Consider the following 13,067-nt stretch of genomic DNA (forward strand, 5'->3'; position numbering starts at 1 on the left):
CACATAGTTGTCTAAAGTGGCTGTGCCCCTTTATAATCCCAGGAGTAATGTAAGAGGGTTTTAATTTCCTCACATCCTTGCCAATGCTTGTTATTGTTTGTGTTTTATTTTAGCCATTCTAATAGGTGTGAAGTGTTATCTCCTGGTTTTGCTTTGTGCTCCCTAATCACTGTGATGTTAAACATCTTTCCATGTGCTTGTTGGCCATTTGTTTTCTTTGGAGAAATGTCTATTCAAATCTTTTGTTCATTTTTTTACATTGGGTTATTTGTCTTTTTATTGTTGAGTTGCAAAAATTCTTTACATATCCTGGATACAAATCTTTTATCAGATAAATAACTTGTAAATATTTGCTCTTATTTTCTGTTTCAGTGGTTTCCAACCTCCTTGGTTTCCCAGAAGACAATTTTTTCGACAGATGGGGCTAGGGGTGGGGGATGGTTTCTGGATGAAACTGTGCCACCTCGGATCATCAGGCATTTGTTAGATTCTCATAAGGAGCATGAAACCCGAATTCCTTACATGTGCAGTTCACAATAAGATTCACGCTCCTATGAGAATCTAATGCTGCCGCTGATCTGACAGGTGGCGGAGCTCAGATGGTAATGCTCGCTGAGCTGTCACTCACCTCCTGCTGTGCAGTCCATTTCCTAACAGGCCACAGACCAGCACTGGTCCATGGCCCAGGGGTTGGGAATCCCTTGTCTAGTTAATTTTTTTGCCACACTTATTAGGGTTTGGATAGTATCTTTGAAGTCACCTTTTTCCTACATAAATATCATGTAGACTAGAGAAATAATGTCACACGCTTTTACTGAGGACCCACTGGGTGCCAAACATTCTGTTAAGTTCCTTACACACAAAATATACCACATTTAATTTTTGCAACAACACATGAGATTGGTATCATCCCTCTATTTAGGGGACAGGGAACTGAGACTCCAATAATTAAGTAAACAGTTTGCTCAAAATGAGCCAACCAGAGAGTAGCAGAATCTGCAAACAAATTCAGTTGTCCCTGCTTCCTAAATCCGTTTCTTTCTCCTTTAGTAGTTATGTGAGTAGGATATGTGTCTTGAACAATCAATATACAAGATATTCATTGTAGTATGATTTGTGTTGGATTAAAATAATTTTATTCCTGTTTCCTATCAAAAGTCTTATAAACAATTATGTATTAAGTGTCTCAAGTCTCATTCATTGGATCAGTTTTCTCCCCTGCCTGCCCTCTCATTCTTTCCTTCTTTGCTTTGTTCTTTCCTTCCTTTTCCTCTTGCCCTCCTTTGTTTCACAGGTATTTATTTAGCCCACACTACATTGTACGTGCCTGAATAATATGATGAATAAAGCACAGTTTCATGTTCATACTCTAGCAGGGGAGGCAAACTACAAAGAAGTTCATATGGATAAATTTAACATATAATGTGACATAATTAATAACAAAGATCATAAGATCTATGAAGAAGAACACAGCAAATGAGTGAACAAAGAGTGATGGGTTTGCTGTTTGTGACGGAGAAGGCCTGGATGAAGTGAGAAGGGAGCTACGTGACTATCTGTGGGGAGAGCATTCCAGGAAGACAGCTCCAAAGGAAGGAACATGTTTGTTGTGACTCACAAATGGAAAGGAGACCAGAGTGGCTCAATCTCTTTTCTGTTTGACCAGCAAGTAGATGAGAGCTAGCTTTTGCCTGGGCTTAATTTCATCTAAAGAAAGCTTCTGTACCTCAATCGTATCTAAAGCATATTCAAACATCTCTGAAAAGGCATGGAAGAGAAAGCATTCTCCACACAGTGCTGGTGCTATTTATCCAGTCCCCTGCTACACCTGTGAGGAAGTGATTTGTTCAGAGGAGAAGCTAAAGTGCATAGTGGCTGGAGAGGAGCTTAGGCTAGGGGCCTTGATGGCTGCTTATTAGTTGTGTAACTGTGTCTTGCTTTTTCAACTCTGAAATGCGTATATTAGTTTGATTTCTCTTCAGGTATTCTTCATTTATTTTACAAATGCTGTCCATGCATTTGTTCACAGATTCATAGTCAGCCTAAGTTCTGTCTTCTGACTTTTTGGTAGGCTGTGCCAGCAAGATGGTGTGAGATCTCCCACCAAACTCTTCTCACGGTAGCTGCTGCTTACCCTGCGGCACCGGGGTTGTTTTCATCTAAGGCTGCTCTCTTTGACTTATAGATGGTCATCTTCTCAGTGAGTCTTCACAGGGCTTTCCCTCTGTGAGTGCCTGTGTTCTAATTTCTTCTTAGAAGGAACCACTCATAATGGATTAGAGCCCACCCTAATGCCTTCATTTAACCTTAATTATCTCTTTCAAGAACATTCTTTACATACAGTCACATTCTAGGGTATTGGGGGATGAGAACATATGAATTTTGGGGGCACAAATTTAGCCCATAACAATGGGGAAGATAATAATATCTACCCTCTAGAGTGATTTTAAAGGTGAATTGAAATAACACTTGGAAAGCCTTAAAGCAGTACCTAGCACATGGTGAGTATGCCAAGGAACTGTGCTATATGAGGGTTATTAACCCACTACTATCCAGTCGCACCTCGGTTGTGAGTTTGTTGAGGGCCAAAATCCAGAGATTATATCTTAAAATTGTATTATTATTTTCAATTATTTATTTTTCAAAAATCTACCTCCCCCTAGGATAATCTGTATGTATTATAGGTACTCAGCACATGTTTGTGTAACTAAAACTTTTCATGCCTTGTACATCTCTTCCAAATCACTACCATATTCTCATCTGCCAACCAACTCTGCATCACACACACCATTCCTTTTCCTCCTAACCGGATCCTGGATTTAGTCTTCAGGCATTAAACTCGCATGCTGAGCATGAATTGAGTTTCCTTTTGCAGTCACAGCATGATTCTTTTTTTTTTTTTCTAGAGAGGTTTAGGAAGTTCGTTCACTTAAGATTTTAACAATTGCCTTGCTTTTAACACATACCAATCTTGCATGTTAATCAATCTTTAAGATTTTTGTTTTCCAACTTGTTAGGACAATAACCAGCATAAATAATTTCCTTTCTGGAATTTAGATTTGAGTCAAAAGGGGAAGCCCCTTTTGCCCATGAATCTAATATAGTGTTTCTGAATTTATCATCCTGAAGGATAGGTTTATTGCCTACTCAGTGTTTCACTTCTGAAGTCTTCAACCCTTCCATCATGATGCAGAATAAATTCTGGAGCAACCCTGCCTGACAACAGAGGATTGACTGCGATCGTTTGAAAGGACAGAGCTTCACTACACATTTTCTGAAATGTTTTCCTATGAAGGAAAAGCTGATAGGGAATTTGAGTTAAAGTAAAAAACAAAGCAAAACAAAACAAAACAAAAAACCAAAACCAAAAAAGACGTGTTAAAAGGATGTTTTAAACAGGATGAGGGATTAAATCACCATAGAGAAGCAGTTTTAGTTTACTCTGAAATCCATTTATATTCTTCTATTACCATCCATATATTTTGTTTTGCTGCAAAACACAGGGAGAACTATTTACCATTAAGTTGCCCAATTAATTTTCTTTAAGGCATGTAACATTTTCTAAAGAAAGCTGAAAATACTCGTTCCACTGAAAAAATGAGTTTTATCTTCTATATCATAATTTTGCTCCCAGTGAAAAAGCCAGGATAATGGAGAACCAAATCCGTTTTGTGAAGAAAAACGCTTTTATTTCTTGGTATTTTTAAATGTCATTTTGTCTACTCTCCATGGAATAAAGGTGACAACACCCCTTGAATATATGTTTGCATGTCTTTATAGTTTTAATTAGTTATACTTTTGCTCTTCCTCTTTAAGCAGCACTTAAAAAAATCTACAAAGTAATACATAAATATCTACACTACTAGGATGCAAATTGGAATTTGGAAGCCCTAGATCCACTGATTTTATTTGCTATCTGACTATCACATTTGTTCTTTTTAACTGATTTATTAGGTCTATATTCTAGAGTATATTTTATTCTGTTGCAACAGCTATTAATGAATTCTTTGATCGTGGCTTTTTGTCACATACATCTGTATTGGTTCAGGGAGCCTAACCTGTTGGAATATTCTACTGAAGAGTTTGCTTTTATATCTAGGGACATTTATCATTATCTAAGGCCAGCTGCCTGACTTCTCTTCAGTGCTCTGTTTATAGGGTTTGAACATCTATAAATGGAAACACTAGCTAACCAGAAATTATCGCTAGGGCTCTCTGATAGTGTCCTAGGCTCTCACCACTTGGAATGTCCTGCAATATCTAACATGCAAACACGTCGAATCATTTTCTAGACAGAATCTGAACCTCTGTCTCTCAGTCTTTCTCTCCTTCTCGTTCTCTTTCAATATGGAACTTGAAAAGCATGAAAAAAGAAGCTTATTAAACAAGAATTTAGAGGAGAAACTGACGGTAAGACATGAGATCTAGCACACACAGATTTATCATGAAATTGACAGGGTAGTAAAGCAACTGTCATAGATTGGAAAAGTTATGCTAGCCAGCCTCTGTTTCCATGTTTTGCTGGTCAATAACTTTAAAATTAATGAGTTCCATGGGCTTTCCTGAAAACAATGTATAAAGTTATACATAAAATGCCATTACACAAATGAGGGCAAATTTCATTTAGTTAAATGATGTGGTTTACCTTCATTTTAAAAACTGGAATCCATTTATTTTGACCTCTCATTGTGATTGCCTCAGCACTGGAAGATTGTTTTATTTACGTATGTGAAGCTTAGCAAGTGTTCAAAGTCCATTTTTTTCTCAGAGATACCAGGAATATGTGCCAAGAAAAATAAGTATTATAGAATATGTTAATGTTTTATTAAGTTTAATGAACTTCTAGTATAAGGATAAAGTTTTTTACTATAGAAGTTATAAAAGTAATTTTGCCTCGATACTAAGCAATTAAATGTCAATGATTAATAATGGTCACTTATGTTTGCTGAAATAGAAAATATACTATAACCTTGAGTTAAATGTGCTGTCCATGGCTCATCTGATGAGCATAGGTAGCTAACTATGTTTGTAAATTTACTGTGGCTACAGAGTTAACATTGGAACAGGTCATAACTAATTTTAATACCAGCATAAATAAAAAAAGTAAGATAATATAGCCCATAATAAGACCAAATTCATGGTAATACATTGTTCTAGACATATGAAGTTGAGGTTTATGGACTATTCAAGATATTAAAACTAGAAAAATGAAAAAGAGAACCATACTGGGTTGAAAACTCCTGAAACGTATTAGAATCTCAAGGTCTTAAAGTAATATATTGAATAAAATACACAACCTTTTCTTAAAGGAATCAGGTCATCATTTTCAGTATCCACTTTTGACCTCTGCCCTAGGTGATTGTCCAGACAGGTAATGGCCACAGAGTATTTTGCTTTTTGACTATTTGGAAAGGCCATGTGTCCTTGAGCTAACCAGTGATTTTGAATCAGAAAGGGCTTGGTGAAAATTCTTGCCCACAAGTACCAAACATAAGACCATGGGTTTTGTTTAATCTTTCTGAGTCTCAGTTAATTCATGTGTAAGATAGGGAACAGTAGTAACTAATCTGAAGGCTTTTGTGAAGAATAAAAACTATAATGTATGTGAAGTCCCTAGCCTAAACCTATTTTTAGACTGTTTTTGGCCTGATTCACTTAAAAAGCACATGCCCAAAGTTTACTAATATGGAAAGAAAAAAGTTAAAATGCATTTAAAAGTAAAAAGAAAACCCAGATATGGTAAGCATAAAGGCTTAGTGTTTATAAAAACCTTTATGGAACCAGATAGGGAGTAAATAAATACATGAATAAATAGTTGCTATGAATTAGTGTGAAATTTGACCCTGAGCTTCCTGGCAGTCTTTTACAGGAAGTTTTGCAAGTGAACATAGTGGATATTGGGCAAGTGCACAAAGTGAAGATGGATTCTTCTCATTTGAAGTGATTCGATGTATTAGCATTTCACTTTCTGGAAAGTCAGACATTGTGCATGCCTGACTCTATTTTGAATACAGCTATAAATCTAGAAGTGAGCAAAAACCTTTCCTTAGAGGAAGTAGCTGTCACAAAACTCATGAACATTACTCTGTAGCAAAGGCCTAGGGCTAGCCTCAGATTGACTTCCAAAGATCATGGGGAAATATGGCGGCACATCAGAGGCATAAGAAAATTCACCTGCACTGGGAAGAGAGGCTGTTCTGTGGGTGGGGGAAACACATGAAAGCCCAGTGTCTGGGGTAATTAAGTGTACAAGCAAATAGAGCTAAGGAACTTGACACCTTTCAGATACAGGAGATCCGATGACAATGTTATCAAGAAAAGGTTCGCCTATGCTCAGTATTTTCTATTTAAGAGAGTTGGAAAATCTCTGATATATCTTTGAGAGTTTCCAATAAAATTATTTTGGCTGTTTACGTGAATAAATATCTGAAAACTTCAGTTCATCGAGCATTATGTTTCATGTTAATACCAATGAAACACAGTATCACTGGCTAGGTTGCTGAAGACAGTTGAAAAATGTGTTCTTGAGGAGTTCACTATTTTCTGAAATTTATTCAATTTATTTATTACAAATAGTAAAGTTTGTAAAAGTCTGGTTTTTAAAAGAAGACAATATTTTTCCCATTAAAATATTTAAATATGTGTACATTATAATATCATGTTATACATTTGTTTAAAATTAAAGCTGTATTTCTCATAAGGATCTTTATTATGAACAGTGTTACAGTATGTGTCACACACTTAAGCAATGAACATTATTGACTTTATTTGAAAACATTTCTAAGGTAAGATCTATAGTAAATAAGTAAGAAAGTCACCAGTCTGCAGAATTTAAAAATTCATCAGTTTATTCCATACAAAGATAAAACAAGACAAAATAAGACAAAGACAAGACAAAAGTTAAGCAAGGTTCTTTGCTACGCATCGAATATAAATCTTGTCTCACCCTGGGTGAGTGAATTGCTACTTTTAAATATTGATTTTTGCCCTGAGTTTATTACTGTTTGCCGATTAAAAGATTGCTAGGTTCTGAACCAATTGAAGGCGCCTCTTTTACATCTGTTAATCAATACATAATCAGAAATAAAGGAATGATATAAAATTCTTCAAAATTTCTTAAATTTACCAATGCCAAGTGAAAGTTCTCGTAGTTTGGTTGATGTTATTCCAATATTTCAAACATGAGAAGAAAAAAATCAATTAACATGGACTTAGGAGGACATTTCCACCCCTTTGAATACCATCTATTAAACCACGTGGAATATCTTAGTCACTGATTCTGCTAAGTTGGATGACAGTAAAGCTAATTTTTGTGGGAAGTGGTAGAGAAGTGGAAGAAGGGAGGAAAGTATTTTGTTATAATACGTTTCAGTTTGGTTAGTTCCACCATAATTGCTGTTGAGACTGAATGTATCTTTTGTTTTTCCTATCATGTATATTCTAAACTCTGTTCCTGGGAATTCTGATTTTCCAAAGTGCGTCACAAAATGTGGTTCTGGTTTGTGCTCAAGAATATTCAGAAAACACTGAGCAGGAAATGCACTATACAGCACATTTCCTCTTGGAGACTCATATTTGTATTGTAACATACTAAAGACTGTGAGGTTAATTCAGTGTTTCTTAAACTCACCTACCAATGTAATACATTTTAATGTGTGTGCAATAGCAGTGCATATTCTGAGGAACTAGCAGTGTTCTCTGCAACATACTTTAAGAAATGATGTGTTGGCATATGAATTTGTAGTCTGATTTTATTTTTGAGTTGCATTTTTGGAATAATGATAGACAAAGCAATACATTCAAGTTGGGTATATTTGTATCTATAACATGAAGTTACTTCTGGAATAGTTTTAGAAATAGGTACTAATTTCTATGTATTATGTTTAATAAATAAGTAAAACTAAGACAACAAATCTTGACTATTTTCTAAACTTCTTTTAGATTATAAATGCATCAACAAAGAATTTTACTTATATTTACCTTCAACTGAAATTTCATAATGAAAAGAAAAAAAAACATATATTACTATAGTAAAAATGATCATATACTTCAGGGCATTCTGATATAATAATGGTTTATTTCTCTAAGAGATTATAAAAACAAACAGATCTCATGCATAAATTTAATAATTTCTATTGCTTTAACATAATATGTCTCAAGAGACAATTTTATCTTGTCAAATAATGAATGTTCAATAATATTACAAAAATAATGGTAAGAAGAGTATATGATTCAACTTATTTTATATTGAAACTTGGTACAATCAAATTAACACAGTAGTCAATTTCTAAATGTTATAAATATTGCTTCCTTGAGTAAAAAGGCAACTCTTTGAGATTGAGAAAGAAAATAGATCATCTGACATTAGTTTTTTTTTTTTTTTTTTTTTTTTTTTTTAAACAGAGTCTTACTCTGTCACCCAGGCTAGAGTGCAGTGGCGGGATCTCGGCTCACTGCAAGCTCCGCCTCCCAGGTTCACGCCATCCTCCTGCCTCAGTCTCCTAAGTAGCTGGGACTACAGGTGCCCGCCACCACGCCCGGCTAATTTTTTGTATTTTTAGTAGAGACGGGGTTTCACCGTGTTCGCCAGGATAGTCTCGATCTCCTGACCGCGTGAGCCACAGTGCCCGACCACATTAGTTTTTTATTTTTTTTCTTTTCTTTTTTTTCTTTTTAACAGGGTGTATCTATATTTGATAGGAACTGAAAAATTATATTTTAAATAATTTAAAATTTACTTTTTATATTTGAAAATTTTATTTTGAATTTGAGGGAGAAAGACTTATCCAATGATATGTAGATTTACTTAGGATCTCATAATAAAACATTCTTCTTGATTTCAGAAAAAAGGGTTCATACCACTTATTTATTTTTGATTTTATTCATTTATTTATTTTTTGAGACTGAGTTTCACTCTTGTCGCCCAGGCTGGAGTACAATGGCACGATCTCAGCTCACTGCAACCTCTGCCCTCTGAGTTCAAGCAATTCTCCTGCCTCAGCTTCCAGAGTAGCTGGGATTACAGGTGTGCACCACCACGCCTGGCTAATTTTTGTATTTTTAGTAGAGACAGGGTTTCACCTCGTTAGCGAAGCTGGTCTCAAATTCCTGACCTCAGGTGATCCACCCGCCTCGGCCTCCCAAAGTGCTAGGATTACAGGCCTGACTCACTGCACCCGGCCCATACTACTTACTTTTAAATACAACAAAAGAGAAAAGAAATGAAAAAAACTGTTTTTAAAATGTAAAACTACAAAGAACTATACATTTTAGAATTCTGTGATAATTCAGTGAAGGATAGTTCTTTAAATAAGATTAATTAATTAATTTATTTATTGTGAGTTCGAGTTTCACTCTTGTTGCCCAAGCTGGAGTGCAATGGTGCGATCTCAGCTCACCGCAACCTCCTGCTCCTGGGTTCAAGAAATTCTGCTGCTTCAGCCTCCTGAGTAGCTGGGATTACAGGCATGCACCACCAGGCCCTACTAATTTTGTGTTTTTAGTAGAGATGGGGTTTCACCATGTTGGTCAGGCTAGCTTCGAACACCTGACCTCAGGTTATCCGCCCACCTCGGCCTCCCAAAGTGTTGGGATTACAGGCGTGAGCCACCATGCCCAGCCTAAATTATTTATTAATTCATAGCTTCATTAATACAAATAAAATTAATTACTTTCTAAAAAGATCTGTTAACAAACAAAAAACACGAGGTTAGTGCTGGGTTCTAATTCCTCATATCATTATCTGATGACAGGTTTGAGTGTTGTCGATGAGCATCTTCAGAGATGCAACCTAGTGCCTATTGGATGGCAATGTACTTAGAAAAAACAAAACAGACTTTCAAATCAGTATACATCCTTAGGCACTTATTTTGAATAAGACAGAGTACTAAGGGCTACAGTGGGAACATATGGGATAAAGAAAGTCCTAGCCCTCAAGGCAATTATTATGCTTTATTTTTAAGTACATTATGATATAATAATGATAGTTTTTAGCCACTCAAATACTCTAAGCGTACAAAGCATTGACACCCCAATTTCTCACACGGACCTGTGGTAGCAAGTGTATAATTATTCTTCAGAATGTCTTAACAATGGGAATGATTGTAAAGCATTTTATGCTGCAACATGATAACATTATTATTATTATTATTATTTTTTGGAGATGGAGTCTCACTCTGTTGCCCAGGCTGGAGTGCAGTGGCATGATCTCAGCTCACTGCAACCTCTGCCTCCTGGGTTCAAGCAATTCTCCTGCCTCAGCCTCCTGAGTAGCTGGGACTACAGGCACACACTGCCATGCCCAGCTAATTTTTTTTTTTTTTTGTATTTTAGTAGAGATAGGGTTTCACTGTGTTGCCCAGGCTGGTCTCGAACTCCTGGGCTCAGGCACTCTGCCCGCCTCGGCCTCCCAAAGTGCTAGGATTACAGGCATGAGCCACCACACCTGGCCTGTAACATGTTTTATTCTGCCATAATATCTACTTATATATTTATTTCTCTTTCTAATTGTGTCTAACTAGAGTCATTGGTAATAGCCTCTCACTCAGAAGGCCCTGACATGCCTGAAAACAAGTCATCTATTCTGCCAATGTTTCTGATGTGTTACCTAGATATTACTTTCAGTATGGCTTGAATGTTGCTGCTGATCTGTATGTTATTCCTTACAAGGCAACTTCATATAATAAAATAAGTAATAAGTGCAAATTAAATGTAATAAGTAGGAAATCTCTGGCAGTAAGGTACTGGATGTATGTATCTTTATACCACAACTGGTTGCATTCATTCTTAATAAACTAATTTTGGTGATGACCTAAATGAAGGAAAGAAAGATAAAAAAATGCAAACAATGATTTTTTTTTTTTTTTTTTGGCATTACATAATTTATTTTGGAAACCTCCTTCCATGTGTCTGCTACTCATAGAGCCGACCAATGACTCTTGCTATGTTTTGGATTCAACTGATAAAGTTGCGTTAGATGTCCATTTTGTCTGAGGGACAATTTCGATGATAGAGGACGTGAGTTGCTTTGCCCCCATACCTTAACTCCCCTAAGCTGCCGGCTCACGTTTGATTTTATCGGTGACATCATCCTGGGCCAGGGTAGGCACTTCAGCATCTTTAGGGCTGCAGCTGCCCTTTCCAAGGTGTTTGTGTTGTCTACTGTGCATTCTACGGCTCCACTCAGCACATCTCCCACAATGGCCCATTCATCATTGGTACATTTTAAATTTATTATCCACTTTTCTCCAGAGATGGCATCCAGAGTTGACATCTAAAATACCCTGTGGAAATAATTATTTTCATAAAACAGATGGGCGGTAGAGACCAAAATTTTATGTTGAGTTTTTCAGTAAGCATTCCTCAACTGGAAGGCAACTGGAGGGAATTCAGAACCAGGATTCTCTGAGTTTCTGAACCCTGTGGCACTCCTGAATTTTTAGTAAAATTAATTAATTTTCCCCTTTCTTAGGGAGGTCAGACATTTCTGAGATGTCAATAAGGGGATTATAGGATTGATCTCTCTGCACCAGACATTAGAAATTTGATGATTAAGATAATGTTCTCCAAATAACTGAGACAACCCTTAGGCATTATGAGTAATTAAAAAATTCTGGTCTTACCCCAGGTGAAGTATAGTAGTAAATAGTAACCATGAATCCTGATCATTTGGAAGACCAAAGTGAAAAACTAAGTAGTTGAAAAACTTAAATCTCTTTTGAACAAGAAATAATTCCATCTTAACTTCTTTCTGGCCCCTTCTCCTTTGAATCAATAACAAAAGTTTAAAAATTGTGGAAGAATCTATAGTATGAAATTTTTTAAAAAAGGGGAGGACAGGAAATATGCTATGATAGTGGTGGACCATGAGGATCATTGGGAAATGCTAAGCAGTGAGAATTAAAGTCCTAATGTGCATAATGGCAGAATGAGGAGAGACTGGAAAAATGAAAAAGTGAGTGTGTACAGGTGTTTAATTGACATACCTATGAAAATTTAAATGAAGAACCTGTGTCTTCAGTGTGTGTGTGTGTATGTGTGTGTGTGTGTGTGTGCTGATGGTGACAAGGATTCTTATTCCAAAGAGGTTTTCTATCTCTCCCTAAGTGCCAACTAGTATGGTGAGGAGCATGTTGGATCTGATTCCAGGAGACTGGTATTACAGTTGAAGTTGTGCTTATATGGCTTTTGACAAATCACTTAATCTTTGGCTTCTTTATCTACAAAGTGAAAGGTTGGATTGGATTTGAAAAGATTGCTATGCTCTTCCACATTTTATACATCTATCGAAAGTGCTCTCTGGCTGTGGATTTATTAAATTCTTTCCATACCAAATGATGCCTATTTATTCAAGCATTAGGAATCTTGAAATAGTTTGTATTTTTATATTATCACTGATCAAATGTAAAGTAGAAGTCCTTGTTATTAGATGAAACATTCCTATTAGAAGAGAAAGTTCATAGTTCGGTACTGATGAATTAAATTTCATATTTTTTCTATGTTTTCACCAAGAAATAACCAAGATTCAGGAATTGGATCATGGGTAAATATTGCAAAATAGATGAAAAAAGTAGCCAGTCAGTGACTTAATGTTTGTATTGAAATACCCAAAATAAAGCATTATATTTTCTCACACTTAACCCAAAATAAAGTGGATGCTGTGTTTTCATTTTGAATAAAAATTAATGTACACACACACACACACATAAAATCTGTGTGTTAAATGTTATTTTAAAAATGGTTTATTTGGCTCTTATTCATTCTCTTTTTGTCATTCTTACCACTCCCTGCAACGTACCTGACACAGATATCTTAGTCCCTTTGCAACCTTAATTTTAGCCCCTCTGCATCACTGGTGGTTGAGGAAAAGGTGGACGCACAAGTATTGCCAAACTCTAGCTACCATTTTCGTTTTCTTTCTTACATTAAGAAAAATGAGGGCTGTGTCTATTGGAACCCAGGGAGGGGAGCTGAGAGTTGAAAAGTGAAACTGATAAGGATCCAGATTTCTACTTTATGGTTCAAATCAAGTTCTCGAAGCCATCCAGTCCTTTGAAAACCACTGCTAA

At 36.1% G+C, this 13,067-nt stretch overlaps 1 protein-coding gene across 4 annotated transcripts in view; it reads left to right on the plus strand.

Annotated features, from left to right (window-relative positions):
- The first annotated feature begins 4,168 nt into the window (after positions 1-4,168).
- Positions 4,169-13,067, plus strand: part of MLIP (muscular LMNA interacting protein) — a 256,877-nt gene continuing 247,978 nt past the window's right edge. The window contains exon 1 of one of the 4 annotated variants that reach the window (XM_021937387.2): positions 4,169-4,410. In XM_021937387.2, the coding sequence (XP_021793079.1) occupies positions 4,348-4,410 (63 nt within the window). In that variant the 5' untranslated portion in view covers positions 4,169-4,347. The remainder of the gene's footprint in view (positions 4,411-13,067) is intronic. The other 3 variants (XM_021937382.2, XM_021937392.2, XM_021937391.1) reach the window with 3 other exon arrangements.

Source organism: Papio anubis, chromosome 6, assembly GCF_008728515.1.
Source record: "Papio anubis isolate 15944 chromosome 6, Panubis1.0, whole genome shotgun sequence".
NCBI lineage: Eukaryota > Metazoa > Chordata > Mammalia > Primates > Cercopithecidae > Papio > Papio anubis.